The sequence below is a fragment of the Canis aureus genome, chromosome 23 (assembly GCF_053574225.1).
Source record: "Canis aureus isolate CA01 chromosome 23, VMU_Caureus_v.1.0, whole genome shotgun sequence".
NCBI classification, from domain to species: Eukaryota; Metazoa; Chordata; class Mammalia; order Carnivora; family Canidae; genus Canis; species Canis aureus.
The window spans coordinates 46,341,285-46,361,582 of record NC_135633.1 but is presented as its reverse complement, the minus strand read 5'-3'; the positions used below and the strand labels follow the sequence as shown (position 1 = coordinate 46,361,582).

At 38.5% G+C, this 20,298-nt stretch overlaps 2 protein-coding genes across 17 annotated transcripts in view; one reads left to right on the top strand and one right to left on the bottom strand.

The window, feature by feature from the left end:
* Positions 1–17,821, top strand: part of MTMR2 (myotubularin related protein 2) — a 121,834-nt gene extending 104,013 nt beyond the window's left edge. For 15 of the 16 annotated variants that reach the window (XM_077867521.1, XM_077867536.1, XM_077867523.1 and 12 more), the window contains 6 exons: positions 1,938–2,123; positions 4,924–5,130; positions 9,731–9,823; positions 13,186–13,299; positions 15,386–15,562; positions 16,429–17,821. In XM_077867521.1, the coding sequence (XP_077723647.1) occupies positions 1,938–2,123; positions 4,924–5,130; positions 9,731–9,823; positions 13,186–13,299; positions 15,386–15,562; positions 16,429–16,590 (939 nt within the window). In that variant the 3' untranslated portion in view covers positions 16,591–17,821. The remainder of the gene's footprint in view (positions 1–1,937; positions 2,124–4,923; positions 5,131–9,730; positions 9,824–13,185; positions 13,300–15,385; positions 15,563–16,428) is intronic. The other variant, XM_077867522.1, reaches the window with a different exon arrangement.
* Positions 15,656–20,298, bottom strand: part of CEP57 (centrosomal protein 57) — a 46,656-nt gene continuing 42,013 nt past the window's right edge. The window contains exon 12 of the mRNA XM_077867573.1: positions 15,656–15,855. Coding sequence (XP_077723699.1) covers positions 15,836–15,855 — 20 coding nt within the window. The 3' untranslated portion in view covers positions 15,656–15,835. The remainder of the gene's footprint in view (positions 15,856–20,298) is intronic.

Here is a 20,298-nt window from a genome sequence, read left to right as displayed (position 1 = left end):
GATCTACTGTAGACCCATTTGGCTCATCAGCTGTGAGAATGCACAGAACCCTTCCTGGTTTCATTTGCACTTCTTACATTGACCTGTTGGGCTTTTCTGTCATTCCAGAAGATGAAGTCCAAAACAGGAAGCAGAACAAACACTAAAAAATATAAAGCTCTCTTGTAGTCCTCCTGTTCTCCAGTACTTTACTGTCTTTTGCTTCCTCTGCTTCTTCCACACATTCACAGACAACATTCAGAGCTTGTGGCTGTGGGTGGTTTTGGGGTTTTACAGAATGCTTTGTCCCCATTTGTGTTTTAAACCATTTGTGTGTTTTGCTTTTACTGTCTACTTGCTCTACTGTTTTTCTAAATGTCGATTTTATTGCAGTATACTGCACATGCCATAAAATGCACTCCTTTCAAGTGTATATTTCAGTGTTTTTAGTATATTCACAAGGTTCTACAACTGTCTGATTCTAGAACATTTTCGTTTTGTTTGTTTTTGTGACTGGTTCCCTGTAGTTTCCACTCCCATCTTTCTAGAATTTGTTACAACAAATTTGAATTCAAAGTGTTTCTGACCCCTGACCTAGTCTCTTCTCATGCTGCAGGAGTAATCCTTGTTAACAGGTCCCAGTGTAACACTGTTAACCTTGTATCTGTGCCATTTTTTAATCCAAACTATTTCCCATAGTGTCAGAAAGGAAGCTTGACCTTCTGTTTTTTTGGTAATTTATGATTGTTGGTTAGGAGTTGGTGAGTTTTGTTGTTTTCAAGGTGTGAGTCACATGAGCACTTAATTTTATATAGCTACAGTGGCTATGCTAGTATTTTTTAAAAAAGATTTTATTTATTTATTCATGAGAGACACAGAGAGAGAGGCAGAGACACAGGCAGAGGGAGAAGCAGGCTCCATGCAGGGAGCCCAATGTGGGACTAGATCCAGGGACTCCAGGATCATGCCCTGGGCCAAAGGCAGGCACTAAACTGCTGAGCCACCCAGGGGTCCCTATATCCTACTATTTTTCTAATTTTTTTCCATTATTTCTCTAAAAAGCTTGATTTTATATGTGATTCGTAGAAAAATAGGAGAATTTTATACTTAAAAAGACAGAAAGATTAGTCCAGAAAAGTGAAGCTCTTTCCAGCCACACCTTATTTTGAACACCAGATATTTCTCATTTTGTTCTGTAGATGTAGATTTAAGTATTTGAGGATAGAGATAGTAATATACTATGGTATTCTGTGCTTTTATACTTGTTCTGTCTTTTTATTTAGAAATAACTACGTGGTTAAAATTGAGGCAAGTCATGATTGCAAAGCATTTTGCAAATATTAAGATTAAAATGAAGTGAAAAGGAAGAAAGGTGAAAAAACATGGGCCAGAAAGAAACTAGATAGACATAGTCCCTGCTCGTGGAGCTATTGATTTCCATTTTCTCTAATTATGTTTGGGTAGAACTGGAAGTATATGGAGGAAAATGTTTAAGTGCCTTCGTATATGGTATCACATAAAATTTTTCTAACAGCCATATAAGGAAGTCAGGGTGAGTGTTTATTCTTGTTTTATAAAGAAGAAAGTGTAATAGAGAGTGGCTGTGTTAAGATGTCCTGGGCCATTGATATTTTCCTATTCATAAGTAATATGAATCATCTGGATGCCCAGGTGGCTCAGTTGGTTTAGTGTCTGCCTTCAGCTTAGGTCATGATCCCAGGGTCCTGAGATTGAGCCTGGTGTTGGGCTCCTTGCTTAGTGGGGACTCTGCTTCTCTCTCTGTCTCTACCCACTCCCATGCTTTCTCTCTCTCTCAAATAAATAAATAAGATCTTAAAAGATATGTATGTATAATCTTTCATGCTGCTGGATACTTTATGGCACTTTTTTTCATTTGTGTTTACATATAATAGGTATAGTTCATTTATGATTTCCTGTGGTGTGTGCTTTTTTTCCAGGCAAAGGGTGGAGGTTATGAAAGTGAAGATGCCTATCAAAATGCAGAACTAGTTTTCCTGGATATTCACAATATTCACGTTATGAGAGAATCATTACGGAAACTTAAGGAGATTGTGTACCCTAACATTGAGGAGACTCACTGGTTGTCTAACTTGGAATCTACTCACTGGCTCGAACATATTAAGGTTGGGTATATGTTGTTATTTCCTTATATTATTACAGAATTTCACTCAAGGACTTTCTCTGCCCCTTTGTCTATTTTGACATTCTTCTTACAATTGAAGATGAAAGTATTTTTCTGTACATTGAAAGATTGATAACTGCTTTGAAAATTATAAGTACTTCTAAGGTACGTTGCTTAGATGAATTAGTTTCCTATACTTGCATTTGGTTCTTTTTTTTTTTTTTTTCTTGCATTTGGTTCTATTGTGGTTTTTTCTTCCCCTCTCTTTCCTGCCCTGTCTGAATACTACCCATCCTTCAGACCCCAGTTCAGATATTATCTCTTCCATGAAGTCTTCCCGGATCGCACCCACTTCCATTTTCTCTGCACTTTTCACTTTACTTTCTCTTTCCACCTCATTAGGTACGACCTCGCACTTCATTTAATTACTTTGTGTCAGCTGGTATATATGCCTAATTGGTGGAAACTTGGACTGGATATTTTATTAATGTGTTTGGATCCCTCAGGAACTAGGGCAGTGCTGTCTGTGTGAATAACAGGCACTCGCTAAATCCTTGTTGTGCGCCTTGTGAAGTAGGATGCATTCTGGTCGGGGAAGGGAGGTGAAGTAGTTGAAGGAAGGGTATGAAGGCTAAATGATGTGGGGACTGCCCTGTGAGTACCGATGTGCTCACCTCATTACTGTTGCATTTGGAGAACCAGACAGTATTGCACTTAGTACAATTACATACATGTTTTCAGATATAGTCTGAATTTCAGTAATACAGCATTCTGAAGTGTAGACTTCTCTAACTACATATGTATTCATATTGTGAAATGCAGGGAAATGAGATTTTTCATGGTAAGGAGCAGACATGTGCTTGCATTCGAATCTCTAAAATTCAGACAGAACTGAAGAGAAGGCCAAAATTACCTAATGAGAATTAGAGATTATTATTACTATTTCTCTTCTAGATGCTGGGAAGCTTGAATGTAGCTGAGTGCACACATTCCTCAGTCAGAGGACGAGTTCCTGTGGCCCATCTGTTGGAGCTAACACTTGATTTGAAACTAACATAAATTGCAGTGTTGGCTTCTTAAATTGCAGGGCATTCCACCAGCACACACCAAGCTTTCTCTCCAAAAAGCTTGCTACAACAGAAACAAGTTTCATGAGGGGTAAGAGATTAGGCTGTGTGTGGACTACCTTCTTCCCTTGTAGTCCTCACACCATCACAGTTTACCTACTCACCTTCCTCAGATCTCCGCTCAAATATCACCTTTTCAGAAAGGCCTTTCCCAGCCACATTTTACAAAGTAGCAGCAACACCAGCAGGGTGTTTTCACTTACTGCCCTCTGGCACACTATATGTTTTCTTATTTATTTGTGTCCTGCTGGCCTCCCCTGAGTAGAATGTACCAGCCCTTTGTTCCATTCACTGTTCTATTTCCAGCACTGAAAGCAGTGTCTACCACATGGTAACATCTCCAAAAATGTTATAAATGAAGGAGGGAAGGAGGGAGGGAGACTACTTTGGATAACTCCTTGGTCAGTCCTAACTTTCCAACTGTTCTAATCCTTTAGGCTAGTGATTCATAAATCTCCATATACACTGAATTACATGTGGGAGATTTTTTTTTTAAGATTTTATTTATTTATGAGAAACAGAGAGAGAGGCAGAGACATAGGCAGAGGGAGAAGCAGGCTCTCTGCAGGAGCCTGAAGTGTGAGACTTGATCCCGGGACTCCGGGATCACAACCAGAGCCAAAGGTGGATGTTCAGCTGCTGAGCCACTCAGGCGTCCCACAAGTGGGAGATATTTAAAATGGTAAGCTGGAGTAGTGGAGAATGGGGCCCAGACACTTAAAAAATGCTCACAGGTGTCTCTGATGCATAGTCCAGATTGACATTACTTCCAAGTACCCCATTTCCAGAATATGCCTATAGGTATAGTCAAAAGGAGGTCATCGTGAGATAATACAAGCCTAGTAGATCTACTTTATTTCATTCTAATCCATGTTTGGGGCCCATAGTGTTCTTTAAGTATGTATGGTAGCCGTTGCAGAGAAGAATGGGACTGTATTATTCATTTTAAAGGATATTATACTTTTGTGTTTCTTTTTTGGTTATATCTAATTCTGTCCAGTTTAACTCAAGATCAACTTCAGAAAAGGTAATTATTTTGCAGTATCTCCATATTTTAAAAAATTATTTTAAGTACCTTTTAAATTGACAATAGTAATCTATTGACCTGATGAGAATGTTTCATTCATACTGTACAGAAAAATAGCTTACTCTCTAGCTTTATACTGCTCTTGTTGTGAGCTATGTGACAGATACAAAAACAGTAAAATAAATGCCATGGAAGCTATAGAATACTTTGAGATCCAATTTTATTGCTTTCATATTTATTCTAATTTGGTTAACTACTGTTTAAGTAATATGTACGACTTAATTTGGCATATTATTTTTATTAAATAGATGATGTTGAACATTTGAATATTCTTAGAAACATCCCTTTTAAACTTAATCCTTCTTTTCTTGCACTCATACTGTTGATTTTTACAGAACCTAAAGGTACCCTTCATTTTGGCTCTTCTATTGTGCAGATTAATAGGAGCCTTCATTTATGAGATTTTTCTAGTTCTAAAGGCAAAAGCATTATAGATCTTTTGCCACTTACAAGAATTCCTTTTAGGAAGGGACTGATGTTTTTTCTCCACATGTTATTGAGACAGTCATATGTAATAAAACTTTGTTAATTTTGAAGAAGGAAGCACTTACTTTTTAAAAAATTTCATTTAAAAATCTGTGTTGCAGCTTATTCTTGCAGGGGCTCTTAGGATTGCTGACAAAATAGAGTCCGGAAAGACATCTGTGGTAGTGCACTGTAGTGACGGTTGGGACCGCACGGCTCAGCTGACTTCTCTTGCCATGCTCATGTTGGATGGATACTATCGAAGCATCCGAGGATTTGAAGTCCTTATAGAAAAAGAATGGTTAAGCTTTGGGCATCGATTTCAGCTTGTGAGTAAAGAGCCCGGGCTCCATATATCACCTGCACCCTACATGAGGCATATGAGAACAATGCCTTTTATTCACTAGATACTCATCGAAAACTACCGCTTTAGACTAAAGGGGTCAACTTTTAGAACTTTTCTTGTTAGTTGTGGGAAGTATTAGGATGTCCTCTTATGGCTGTGCAATCTGGCCAGGGCTGTTTGTTGGGTGCCTGGCTCTGTGTCTTCTGTGATCATCGCCAGGGAAACATCAGATACCAGTCCTTGATTTGCAGAGGTGTGTCTATTTCAAATGCAGATTAGCAGGAACGGTTTCAGAATTACTGGGCATTTCCGATCTTGACGTAAAGAAAGCCAAGAATGGTTTAATTATTATTCTTAATTTAAGAATACTGCAAAGTAGCAGCGCTCACATGGAAACAGGGTCTTAAAATAAAAATCAGTCTGGGACCAAAAGAAGGATCAGAGGAAAAAAAAGAAAAATTTAACTCAGAGTTGGGAATAAACAGCTTTTTGATTATCCTTCTTAAAGTACTAACACTGTAGTGAGCATCCATATGGAGAGTGTTGCAGGTAGTTTTATGGAAATGACAAATTTTTGTGCCCTCCATATAACTCAGAATTTATTTTGATGTCATTGGTCTCATTCTGAGTTGGCAGGACTGGAGATCCAGGCATTCATTGTTAAATGTCTTCTGTGGTGTCCCCATGGAATGATGTTTAGTTTCTTCATTAATACCTCCAGAAACCAGCAGCCAGTCTCTTCCTCAGGCTTTCCAGTCTCACTTCAGAAAGTCTACTTACTAGAAAGTTCTTTCTCATAATGAACTAAAATTTCCTTCCCATTTCCCCTTTGAAGACAAGAACAAATATGACTACTTATCCAAATAAGATAGCCCTTCAAAAATTTTGGAAGTAAGTATCTGCCCATGTCATGCATAAACTTAAGTTCTTCTGGCTAAACATTCATTTTCCTCAGTATTTTCCCATCTTAATCCCCTCTTCACCCTAGTTGTCCTCTGGACTTTCTTTGGTCATGCCTTTTTTCTAGTGTGATACCCAGAACTAATCACAGTTCCTAAAATAGAGGAATGGGGTTATTATGTCCCTCTGAAATGATACCAAGCTTTCAAATTTGCTTTTTTGTTACACTATACGTTGGACTCGTGTATTCATTCAAGTGATTTTTAGCTGTGTTTCTCCTAAACACGAAATTTGCAATCAGAAAACTTGAGAACAGTAACTGTGTAGGCCCTGGTGCTCATGTGGTGCTCATCTGTGTTAGTTGTAATCATAGAATTGAATAAGGAATAGGAATATTTTCCCAAAAAGGAGGAACAGAGTGATCAAAAGTCTAGATGGGATTGAGCTTGGCAAGAGTAGAGTTGAGGGAGGGGCAGCGTTAGAGAATCACGGAGGGAAGAGATTGTCAGAAGCGTTGAAGCCACTGAGAGTGTGCATACTCTTGGCAACATTTTCCTATATTTGCTGAAAGACTTTCTGAAAGATGTTTATCCAGATGCTGACTCTAATGTTAACCATTATTATTCTGTGGTTACCAGAGTATACCAGCACTGTCTATAAGTACAGAAGACCCTTGCATAATGCACAATACGAGGGGGTTCGGGATGTAGTCAAAAATCCACATGTAACTGTTGACTTCTCTCCAGAACTTAACTCCATATAGCCTATGATTGACGGAAGCCTTACCAAAAAGATAATTAACACATATTTTGTATGTTGTATTTATTATATACTGTATTATTATTAAAAAGTAAGCTAGAGAAAAGGAAATGTTATTAAGAAAATCATAAGGAAGAGAAAATACATTTCTGTAAAAATTCCATGTGTAAATGAACTCGCAGAGTACAACCCGTGTTGTTCAAGAGCTAACTGTTAACTTGAAAGAAACAGACATTTAAAAGTAGTCTGCTCTTTTGAACTTGAAAAGTTCAACTTTAAAATTGGGCATCTGGAGTATCTTTTCAGATGGCTCACGTTTTTCAGTTCTTGCTAAAATATACTTACCATGAAAAAAATTACCAAAAACCCTCTAAGTTTTAGTCATCCAGAGCTGGACATGTTCACGTAAATGTGGCCAAAATAATAAACATTAAACACTGTTGAGAAGTTGCTATGGATTCCTAAATTGCTACCTCTGGTTACCTACTGCATTTTTTCCCTCTAGTTTATCTGAACACAGAATTTGCAGTTGAAGGACAGTTGGTCAAGAGGGTACATTCACTTGGTTAATGTAGAGTAACAAGTCTCAAACTTTTAGATTTCAGGACCTCTTTCCATTCTTAACAATTATTGATAACCCCAAGAACTTTGTTTATATGGTGTATATCTACCAATATTTACCATATTAGACATTAAATTAAAAAATGTTTATTAATAATAAATCTCTCTTAGTCTGTTTGGGTTCCTGTAACATAATACCATAAACTGGGTGGTTTGTAAAATTTCAACAGAAATTTATTTCTCACAGTTTTTAAGGCTGGAAATCCAAGATCAGGTTGCCAACATAGTCTGATTCTTGGAAGGTCCTAGATTGTAGATTGTCGATTGTCAACCTCTTGCTGTGTCCTCATGTGGTGAAGAGAGCTAGGGAGCATCTGTGGGGTCTTTTTTTTTTTTTTTTTTTTTTGTGGGGTCTTTTGATAAGAGCACTAATACCATTTATTATTAGAGGCTTCTACCCTCATGACTAGCAACTCCCCGGTGATGACTCCTGCCATTACATTTGGCATTAGGATTTCAACCTGAATTTGGGGGGGAGGGGCACAAACACTCAGACCATAGTACTACTATACGTTAACCTAAATAACATTTTAAAGAATACTATATTTTCCAAAACAACAGAAGCTTAATGTGAAGAGTGGCGCCGTTTTAGAATTTTGTACAAATTTCTTTCATGTCTGGTTTATTAGAAGATTGCTAAAATTCACAACTACTTCTGCATTCGGTTTACTGCAATGTGCGCCGTTGCTTGAAGGAAATGAGGAAAATCTGACCACACACAGATAAGCAGGTTAAAAATCAGAGTGTGTCTTAATAGCTTTCTCAGGGAATTATGGATATTCGTTCATACTTGGCCAAAATTTAGCAAATGCTAATTTCTTTGAGGTTACTTGTAATGTGGAATCCAAAACTAAATTGACAGGTTTTTCATTGTTTGTTCCATTAAATTCCATTGATCTGCCTTGTGCTTTGAATAGAACTTTTACCCATGTATGATTCTTTAGCATCATGTATTGGTTATTTAGAAAATATTGGCTTTACTGACTTACACAGCTCTTCCAGTGTTAATGTATTTCATTGTTTACTATCATAATATCTCACTGGTTAGTACCACCATTGATATCAGAAAGTCTATTATGAAGTTTATGCCAGGTAGTTTTCCAAAAATCTAATTTGCACTCAAAACTTGAATTTCACCATTGTTTTTCTTGAAATGACACATTCACTTTGTACATTTTCAAAAAAATGTCTGCAAGACATTCAGGTCTTAATAACCATAGTTCTTTCAAGTAAAAATGATGATCCATGAAAAAGTGGTGTTTTTTTTTTACCATCAACTTAAGTTTTGTAGCAGAAGAACATGATGAGTGTTTCCCAGTTTGTGACACAGGATATTTAAAAAAAAAAAAAAAAAAAAAGCTGTCCTTAAGGGGAGAGATTTAGTAGGGTTAATTTTTATTTCATCAAGGAAACTGGCTCCCTCCCTTTCATTTAACTGCAACTCTGTGTCAAGGCAGAACATGACACTACCAGTGTAGCTTGATTCCAGGGCCTGGCTTGATTTCTCCTAAGGAACCCAGAGTTTTCTCCTTTGTCACTTTTGCACCATTGGTGTAAATGTCAGTGCATGGAAAAAGGCAAGTAACATCTTAGTATTATTATGACAGTAGTTTTGACGTCACAACCCCCCCCCCCCCCCCCCTTCCTGGCCTTTGGAAATCTACAGACCATACTTTTAGAATCACTGCTTTGGAGTGTGGAGGGTCTGTGTCAGTCATCCTGGGCAAAGATCCTTAGAAGAAAAAACTGAGAAAGGAGGTGAGTACATGCTTGGAGGGCAGATGTGAAGCATTCTTTAAAGGTTTTCTAGAGTTTGTGCTAATGTGATTCTTTTTAATAAAGACAGATGAGCTAAGATAAGATACAGCAGATCCCCCACACGTCCTGGCCAAGGTGTTAGAGGGGAAGGGTGCGTCCTGAGGCTGTTGGACAAGTAACTGTTAATATTTAGGGAATATTTTAATCTCTGCAACAGAAATCTGGGTTTTGAGGTCTGAGTGCTCCTGTCTTCCATTATCAGCCTTTTAAGATCTGGGTTCCATTTGTTAAACAAAATGGTAATTCCCATTTCGAGCATCCCATGTCAGAAAACAATCTGGCAGTTTGTACCTCACAATGGTAACAGAGACTTCTGCTTGGTAAGGCTATGAGTGATTTCTATTTTCCTTGCTGTCCTCTCTTAAAAAGACTTTTGAACCTTAAAAAATATTGCAAGATATTACTTTTGTTGGAAAAGAAAATTACTTCCATTAAAAAGAAAACTCCCACCAAGCTCATATAGTATTTCACTCTTTCTGCTTCAGAGACTTGGCCATGGAGATAAGAACCATGCAGATGCAGACAGATCACCTGTTTTTCTTCAATTTATTGACTGTGTCTGGCAAATGACAAGACAGGTAACTTATCTAGGATAATAATTTTTACATTTTTCTTTTAAGCCATCTGGAGTTGGGAGGTTCGGTCATTGCTTATCCTACATTTCATGTAAAATGGAAATTCTTGGAAGATTTCTCAGTAATAGAACTATTACGTGTTATTGTATTATGTAAATTATAGAAATGAAAAGGTATTGCTCGGAGAGCATAGTAAACACTTGACAGTTTGACCCATTAGCATTTCAACCAGTGGCATTAATAATAACGCAAGAGATTTCCTCCTTCATTTTGGACAAGTAGTTAAATAATGACAGTATATTTACCTGGTCACTCATCTGTACATTGCTAAGAAAGGTAGAAAGATAGGTTTACATGGGAATTATGGTTAGGTAGGTATGCAGTAGGTTCAGTTGTGTTCTTTGGTATGGAGAAATTGTTTTTTAGATCTTCAATCAACTTTCTAACAAATCGATGGAAATATTAATGGTAATGGATTTAGTCTTTTGGAAAAGTATCAGATACTGAGAAACAATCTGGCAGTTTGGATCATTTCAGTTGTGAGGCAAAGGGTTAGTGTCTTAGAAATATTTAACTCTACCCAGGAAAAATCATCTCAGACCTTCACTACAGCTCACTGGTATATCAGCTAATTATTTACCCAGGAGTTTATTAGACCTCACAACTGGGAGTCCGGTTTGTTGTAGTTAGACCGCCACATGAATATAAAATGGGGCAGTTGGTAGCTCTGCTTTGCTTTAGGATTACACTTTAACTTCAAGAAAATGCTGTTATTTCATTAAAAGAAAGCGAATGAGGACGCCTGGGTGGCTCAGCGGTTTAGCGCCTGCCTTTGGCCCAGGGCGTGATCCTGGAGACCCGGGATCAAGTCCCAGGATCAAGTCCCTGCATGGAGCCTGCTTTTCCCTCTGCATGTGTCTCTGCCTCTCTCTCTCTTTCTCTCTCATGAATAAATAAAATCTTAAAGCGAATGGTGATCTTCAGGTGAAACCAATTATATAAGCATTTTCCCCGTAAGCATATCAATTTGGGTGGATTATTTTGAAAGCTCCTGCGTCAAATGCAGTATTGTAGATACATCTACAGAATGAAGAGGCTGGTATTTTAACGTATATACTGCAAATGTGTATGACAGTTCAAGTTTTGTTCTGTAAAAGGCCCTTGGTGTGTTGGAGGGAGGGGAGATGCTACATAGTTTGATGATGTTCACTACTTCTTGGACTAGGTTTGAATTTTTCCTTTGGAATTGCTTTTGAGGTAGTATAGCAGCTCTACAAATCCTTGCCAATCCAGTTTTGGGGGTTTGACCAAAAACAAGAAGACCCACTATTGACCATTCCTGTATTTGATTTTTAAATGTTTGACTCTTGGCAAAAATAAAAAATGCTGTATAAAAAGGCTAGAGAAGCTGTTTGAAATTGACACCACTGATGACTGACTATCCTGTTCTCTGACAGGAATGGTTTCAAGGGGCAACATGTGTGAATGTATTAGTTCATTTCCAACATGTGCCAGTTGTTTGCATAGAAGAGTACATGATAAATATCTTTCTTCCTTATGTTTATTGACAATCATCATTTTTATAAATAATTGAACTTTTGTGCAGACTTAAGTAGCACATTTGTCAAAATGACACCAATTATGTTGTGATTAGCCAGATTCTACTAGTCCCCTACCCTAGCCCCATCCCCATCCCCTCACTAGTCCCCTATCCTCAGCCCCATCCCCATCCCCATCCCCTCACTCCTGGGTCAGGAAGCAGTTGATGTAGGGCCCTTCCGATTTTATCTATCTATCTATCATCTATCTATCTATCTATCTATCTATCTATCTATCTATCTATTTATTATTTTAAAAAGATTATTTATTTATTTATTCAGAGAGAGATAGAGAGAGGCAGAGACACAGGCAGAGGGAGAAGCAGGCTTCATGCAGAGAGCCCGACGCGGGACTCGATCCCGGGTCTCCAGGATCACAACCCGGGCTGAAGGCGGCGCTAAACTGCTGTGCCACCGGGGCTGCCCGCCCTTCTGATTTTAAACACGTGAGGAGAAAATGTTCCTCTTCTGCTCAGAGCAGTTCCTGCTGTGCTACTATCATTTTGTGGAGGACATGTCCACTGTCAAATCTCTCTTCTCTTCTAATGACTGAGCACGTGGTTTTGCCAAAAAGACGAAAAACTAATCACAAGCTTAGCAACTTGGGATGGCTGTTTAATGAGTTAAGAGTACATTCACAGCTGGCTAATGCGGTTATTAAGAGTGTAACAGTACGGGAAACAGGATTTATTTTGTAAATGAATGAATGGTATTTGACCAAATATCTTACAGGTAATTGGCTTTCTGTTGGCATGTGCTGGATCACCTGCTTCAGCTTAGAAACCACAAAAGTTTCGATTCAAGGCAGGCTAGTAACCCTTCATTGTTCGAGAAATACCTTGCTTATAATTTTTGAAAACGTCAAGGCAGAGGTGCTTTCATTCCTATCCCATTTTCATGGCTCAGGCTGTTTTCTTGTACTACTGGATAGGGATCATTCTAAGAAAAACTTGGAACCAATATTTATTCCCCAAATCTGCAATCTAAATATTCACAGTTCATTTTTACAGTCTTAGAATCAGTACAATTTTCATGGAGACTTTCAAATAATTTTTAAGTATTAGATGCATATACTAACCCTTTCCCTTCCTGGGACCTGTCATCCTTCCTTGATAAGCCCCCCACATTGATTGTTTATGTAATATTAAGATATCTAGTCAAGCTCTTGTCCTAGGTTAAAGAGAAAATGATTTTTTGTTTGTTTGTTTGTTTGTTTGTTACAAGGAGGCTGCCAAAGTACTGGATTATAGGATACTCTGGTTTGACTGCTTGGCTTTTAAATGATCTGCACATCTCCTTGGATCTTTATTTTTGTATGTTGCTGACATTTTCTGGCGGCATTGATATTTTTTGTGTAATTCCTAAAAACAAAACTATGTTGCTGAAAATTTAAAGAAAATCTTCTTATATTGTTTATGGTCATCTTTGGCAAAGAAAAGCTCAGAGTTCCAGAATCTCCAACTTTAAAATTTATCACTCTTCAAGTTTGGGACTAACAGATACAGGAAATACAGAAATACCAAGGTCACACCATTCCAGCTCTTGTTGCACAAGAAAAGGATATTTGGGGAGAAATCTCAGAAGAGTGATAGAGTGACTTTCGAGCACAGAATGAAGTGGATGATGCCATTATGGCTTAGAAATAGTTTTGAATATTGTTTAACCCAGTTTTAAGAAGTATAATGAAGGACCTACCCATATATGGGGATGAACATGCTTGGAAAAGTGTCCTAATAATTTTGTGTGTTTGTGGTATTCAATTTGCAGTTTCCTACAGCATTTGAATTCAATGAATATTTTCTCATTACCATTTTGGACCATCTCTACAGCTGCTTATTTGGAACATTTCTGTGTAACAGTGAACATCAGAGAGGAAAAGAGGTAAAATATGTTCTGTGACCCTCCCCCTTCTACTCCCCACATGTGTCATGTTCCCACGAGGGTGCATTCTTAGATAGATTTCAACTGATTGGTTCTTTTGGATAATTTCTTTGGTCAAATTTTATTGCCACATACTGTAGTATGATTACTTCTTTCCACACACCTGAGCCTGATTTGTTTTCAAGTAGCTCTGTTGCGAGGCTGAAGGTGGCAGCTAAATGTCAGGTGAGTTTGTGGGTGAAAAGTAGTGTCTGCTCAAGAGAACTGAGGTATTTGTAATCTTAAGAGCACCAGTGTTATTCGTCAGGCCTTGCAGGATGGAAATCCTTCAAAGCACATGCAGAAAAATGTAGTTAGCAAAACATACACGTATGAATGGACAGTTCAGATCCCCAAATACGTTCTGCATACATAGGAGCCATTTTAATTTTTTTTTTTAATTTTTTTTTAAATTTATTTATGATAGTCACACAGAGAGAGAGAGAGAGGCAGAGACACAGGCAGAGGGAGAAGCAGGCTCCATGCACCAGGAGCCCGACGTGGGATTCGATCCCAGGTCTCCAGGATCGCGCCCTGGGCCAAAGGCAGGCGCCAAACCGCTGCGCCACCCAGGGATCCCCTTAATTTTTTTTTTTTAATTTGTAAAATAATACGGTAAAACATCCAAACATTAACAAGACACTATGTAGAAAGTTACCATTTCCTTGCTTCACCAGTGAGATCATTGGTAAGTGGTTGGTATTATTTAAAAGAAACTTCTAAGGATTACATTTCAAGTTTTACTTCTGACCTCAAAGTATCTCTATCCTATATGTATGAAATTCCAAGTCATCTTGATTTGGTGTCTCCCTCTGCATCAGTTTTCATTCTGAAAATGTGATTATCAACTACTTTATTCTTGCTATTCTGTTAAAGCATTATGGGAGGGAGTGGAGCCAGGCTGCCCTGGTTGAAATCTTGGATCTATCTCTTCTTGTGTAACCTTAGGCAAGTTCATTCCTGCTTCGGTAAATTAGGAAAAATAGTACTTACTATTGTGTGGTTAAATAAAACACTAAGGTAACTGCCATGTAGTAGACTGTAAGTTCCTTGAAGGCAGGTATTAAAGCATTTTATTTTAAAAGATTGTATCTAGGTAAGCACAGGAGAGGTGGGGAGGGGCAGAGGGAGAAGCAGACTCCCCACTGAGCAGAGAGCCTGACATGGGGCTGATCCCAGGACCCTGAGATCTTGACCTGAGCTGAAGGCAGACTCTTCAGGCGTCTCCAAGCCACCCAAGCGTCCCTTAAAAATGTTAATATACTGTATCTCCAGTGGCTAGCATGCAGTCAGTATTCCTATGCATAGGAGGCATTTAAGAACTTACTGAATGTTAGATAACTAAAAGTACCTAAATTCCAAAGATACTTTTAATCTTTTGAGAGCCTTGAATACGATTTAACTGTATCTTGATTTTAAGAAACTTTTTTTAAAGAAACTTTTGCTGAGCTATAATTTTCAGTCCATAAAATTTTAAGTGTATGATTTAGTAGTTTTCAGTTTCTCTAGAGTCGTACAGCTATCACCACTACTAACTTGGGAACACTGAGAAGTAACTGTGTGCCCATTGTTAGATTTCCCAATCACTTCTCCTGGTCCCTTGGCAATCACTGATGTCTGGGTTTGGTTCTCCTACATTTGTCCTATAGATGGAATTATTCAGGATGAGGCCTTGGTGTCTGGCTTCTTGCACTTAGCCTGTTTCCAAGTTTCTGTAATATGTATCAGGATTATTCCATTATATAAACATACCACCTTGTATCCATTTATCAGTTGATGGACTTGTGGGTTGTGTCTTCCTTTTGGCTCTTATGAATCATGGTGATTTGAACATCTGTGTACAAGTTTTTGTGTGCATGTTTCTGTTCTCTTGGTATATACCTGAGTGGAATTGCTGGCATGGGAACTTGATTAAGTTTTTAATGAATTGCAGTATTTTCTAGTACTCTCTGATTTTAATGAAAGTGAGGCTGTCACTGAAGTGTTCATGTCCTCTCCCTCTAAAGAGATTTTAATAATCAAAAATACTTATGTTTCCTTCATACAGAATCTTCCTAAAAGGACTGTGTCACTGTGGTCTTATATAAATAGCCAGCTGGAAGACTTCACCAATCCTCTCTATGGGAGCTATTCCAATCACGTCCTGTATCCGGTAGCCAGCATGCGCCACCTAGAGCTCTGGGTGGGGTATTACGTCAGGTGGAATCCGCGGATGAAACCCCAGGTACGCATGCTCACCAGTATACAGTGGGAGTGTTCATCCATGCAATTTTATATCAGTTAGGTTCACCCCCTTAAAGCAACTAGAAAAATTAGGTATACTTAAGATTTTTTTTCTGTTAATAGTTAGAATTGTCTAGTAGAAAAAAGCACTACACAGGGAATCAATATACTTGATTCTTACTGATTTTGCTTGTCGGTCTTAGATGATCACTTGTCTTTTCCTCTCTTCTTGGAAAGATGAGTGTGGTGGATTTGAGAACTTCTACAAGCCATTTTAATAGTTTGAAGAAATAGCTGTAAGAAAATTAAAAGCCAGACAAGATTCTAGTCCATTTTGACATATGTCTCGTAATGTGTAGTACTTAGAACTGTTTTTTTTTTTTTTAATTTTTATTTATTTATGATAGTCACACAGAGAAACAGAGAGAGAGAGAGGCAGAGACATAGGCAGAGGGAGAAGCAGGCTCCATGCACCGGGAGCCTGACGTGGGATTCAATCCCAGGTCTCCAGGATCGCGCCCTGGGCCAAAGGCAGGCGCTAAACCGCTGCGCCACCCAGGGATCCCTAGAACTGTTTAAAAGACTAAAAATCTGCAAGTAAATGATAGGCAATCTTTGAGTTTGGGCTTTTAGATTGTCTTAGTTGTTTGTCGTATTTAAGTACCAGCTTCAGGGTGTGTTTGTGGGAAGGCCATTGAAAGAGCAGTGTTGTCAGCAGAGTCCAGTTAATTCTCACCGATGTGCTGGAAAGGCTTGGTCCCCGTAGCTGGGGACCATTTAGGAAAGAACTATATGCTAGGATGACTTGACTTTGGGTTTGTTTAGGATTGCCTAGTTGAATGACATCATGGTGTTCTGCTCTTGTAGGAGCCCATTCACAACAGATATAAAGAACTTCTTGCTAAACGAGCAGAGCTTCAGAAAAAAGTAGAGGAACTGCAGAGAGAAATTTCCAACCGATCAACCTCATCCTCTGAGCGAGCCAGTTCTCCTGCACAGTGTGTCACTCCTGTCCAAACCGTTGTGTGAAAGGACTGTACAAGGGGGTCCAGCGTTGCCATGAACTCTGGATTATAATGGCACCTTTAGGAGTTATGCAGTCTTCTTAAGTTAGAACCCACCCATGGGAGAAATTAAGTTGCTTTATTTATTTTAAATCTCTCTAGGATGGGTTTTGAACTGTAGCAGTGCAGGTGGTTTATGTGAAATAACCCCATAATTATATGATTATGACACTAATCTTTTGGAATTTAAAGTGGATGTGAGAAAGTCACCCAAAGAATATGAAGATGCTTCAATACCAGACCTACAATGGGAAGAAGTTTCTGAATTTAAAATCAAAGTACAGACCACTTCAGAAACGTACCTCTTGAAGGAAGAGAACTCACTGTACAAAGGGAAGGAGCATCAGTTATCATGGCGCACCAGTGCTGCAATTCCGTGGCATTATATACATTGAACCTCCATGTCATGAAAAAAAGCTCAGAATCCTTTTGATACTCCTTCCCCCATCTTGGGTTTTTCTATTCTGGTGTAAAGTGATTTACTTTGATCACCTTTCTGCAGCCCACACTCTTCATATATGATATGGCAAAGTCTTGAGGATATTGTGGTGTAAGTTAGTAGTTGAAAATTGTTGTCATTACTGGCATATGTATTTAGGATGTAGTAGATAGCTGTTCCAAACTGATGCCTTAAAGATTTTCTTGGGGGCAGGGGAGCAGGGTTGAGAGGAGGAATTGGTAGCCGTCCTGGATTTCAAAGAATTCTACACCCTTCAGATTAGTTTCTATATGCCCAATTACTAGAAACAATGAAACACATTTTATAAATTCAATATTATCTTACTCTGTTGCATTTACGTTTTGTGTGTGTGTCTGAACTCATAAGTTAATTAGTTTTGAGGAAATATTTTAAAATAAGTTTACTAGGTTTCACTTTTTTTCTGAAGTCTGTATACATAGCTTATGGGTAAGAAATACTATGCTCAAATTTTACATGAAATATTTTACTACTACTTTACTTTGCAAATTCTGTAATTCCACTGAAAGATGAAGTCTACCAAAGAACTTACTGCATGTGCACATGTATTACAATCTCAATGCCAGTAAAGGAAATACTGCTTCACTGTTCGCCCGCCAGTAACAGTTCAGTGCTGGTATCATTTGAGTCCCTGGTATCCTAAGAGCCATATGTTATGTACTGTAACAAAGGAGCTTCTTGTCCCTTGGGTCTTTAATTAAAAGGAAATTTCAACCAACTTTTAAACTTGTCCTTATCCTAAGTTGTTTGCCTTAAGAAATGTTATTTGGAAAGTTCTTGAAGAAAAGGGGTAGCTTATTAGAACCTGCTCCAAAATGAAATGTTCAGTTTCAACCCATTTTGCATGCACTATTCTGTGTCTGGACCTTAGTCCTGTTCTTGGGTCTTGTGGTGAGGAACTATAATTTCTCTTAGTACACCCAATATTAGCAAAATTAGTATGATTTGGTCTTTGTGTGATAATTCGTTACAAGAAAATTAATAATGGTATTTAAATAGCCAACCTATCCATTGAAGCTAAGTTTTCTATTCCAAATATTTTACAAATCCATTCTTTCTTGTCCATTCTACCATTTTCCTCATTTAAGCCTTTATCATGTTGGTCTGATGCCACATATAAGAATTTATATGACTGATGAGCTCAACTATTTCAACCTTCCAGTCTCTGTACCCTCACATCCACTTTAAATTCCAAAGGCCAGAGCAATCTAAATGCAAATCTAACACCATTTTAAGACTTTCCAGGGGTTTCCTTTCATGTTCTGCAGGAGTCTCCAAAGTGGAGTGCATTTAAGATAATCCACTGGTGGTAACGTCAGGATCCTGATGGCATGAGACATTCCTCTTTCGTCCCCCTTGACTTACAACTAATTGGACACCACAGGACGTCCATCTGTGTATCTTAAGTCAAAGGAAGCTATGGAGCCAAGGGAGTTACGGTGGCAAGGATGACGGTGACCTCTGTAGCAGAAGGTGCCTGAAAGTCGGCTTGGGCTACAGCTGGAGGGTTCTGTTGCTTTTTAGGAACACCTGGATTTTTGAAGAGACCCCTCCATGACTGGGTAGAGGGAAAGAAAGCAAAGAATGCTGAAGGGACAGGTATTCCTGCCATACATCCTGGGATTCCAGAAAGAGGTCCATCCACAGGCCTTTGGGAATCCCCCACTCTACGATGGCTCTGCCAGGCCACAGGTGCACCTAAAGCCCCGAGTGCTTAAACACACACCTCCCACCACTCTGCTTCCAGTCTTTTAAAAAACCAAACAAAACTTAAGATTTTATTTGAGACAGCACATGGACGCATGTGTATGAATGCGGTAGAGGGGCAGAGGGAGAGACTCTCAAACAGACTCTGTGCTGTGCTCCTGGAGGAGCCTAAGGAGGTGTTGGATCTAAAGGCCCTGAGATCATGACCTGAGCCCAAACCAGGAGGCGCTCAACCCACTAAGTCACCCAGGTGCCTCCAGTGTTTTGTTTTTTTAATGCCACTTTCTTTATGCACATGACCAACTTTAGCAGTGAGTCACTCCCAGTAATAAAAACCGAAAAGCTTGTGCTATAGTACCACCTTCTGGAAAACAAAAGAAAGGCTTTTAACTGCCAACCTGATGAACTATTAATCAAAGTTAACAAAGCCTTACCTAAAGAAGGATGTTTGCTACTTTAAATGTAGTGGCATAGGCACATTTCATTGAACGCTATGAAAAATGGTAATACAGTATCACAGAAAGGCGATGACAATTCACCAACTACACTCAGAAACAGAATACTGCAATCTAATAAGTAATTCAAAATAACAGGACAAAATTCAAAAAGCTACAAGAAAATTCGGAAAGGCAATTCAGTAAATTAGGAATAAAATTAATGAACATATAAGTACTTTATCTAAAGAGACTGAAATTCTAAAAAAGAACCAAAATGAAAATCTGAAGCTGACCTGCTCAATGAGATGATTATTAGAAAGCATTGGAAATAGAGCAGATCAGATGGGAGAAAGAATAAGCAAGCTGAAGATAGGAATTTAGAAATGATTCAGGTGGAAGAGGAGAGAGAACTAATAAGATGTTAAAAAGATGAACACACCCTATAATAATGGTCAGACTTTATTACAAAAGCCACCATAAAATTAATGGTGGGTATAACAGAGAAGAGGAGGCAGAGAGTTTATAGAAAGAAAGAACGGTGGAGAACTTCCTAAACCTGGAGGAGGAACTGGATATACAAGAATACAAAGCTAACAGAACTTCTCCATGACACATTGTAATGAAATGGTCAAAAGTCCATGATAAAGCCAGGGGGAAAAAGACCCACAAGGGAACCCCCGCCATTAGGCTATCAGATTTCTCAGTACAAATTCTACAGGCTAGGAGAGAATGGAATGACCTATTCAAACAACTGAAAGATAAACATCGCCAGGCAAAAATCCTGTAAGTGGTAAAGTTATCCTTCGGAGATCAAAGAGAAATAAAGGATTTCTGAAACCAATAAAATGTGAGCTCACCACCACTAACACTGCCTTACAAGAAATGTTGGAAGTAGCTCTTCCAGGTGAAAAGATCTAAGTACACAACATTCTTACTAAGGCCATCATTGGACAGAAAACTCTTATTTTAGAATATAATAATTGCAGCACAGATTAAAAGCATTAAAAATAACCATTCCTATTAAAATTGGTAACAGTTCACAGTATAACGA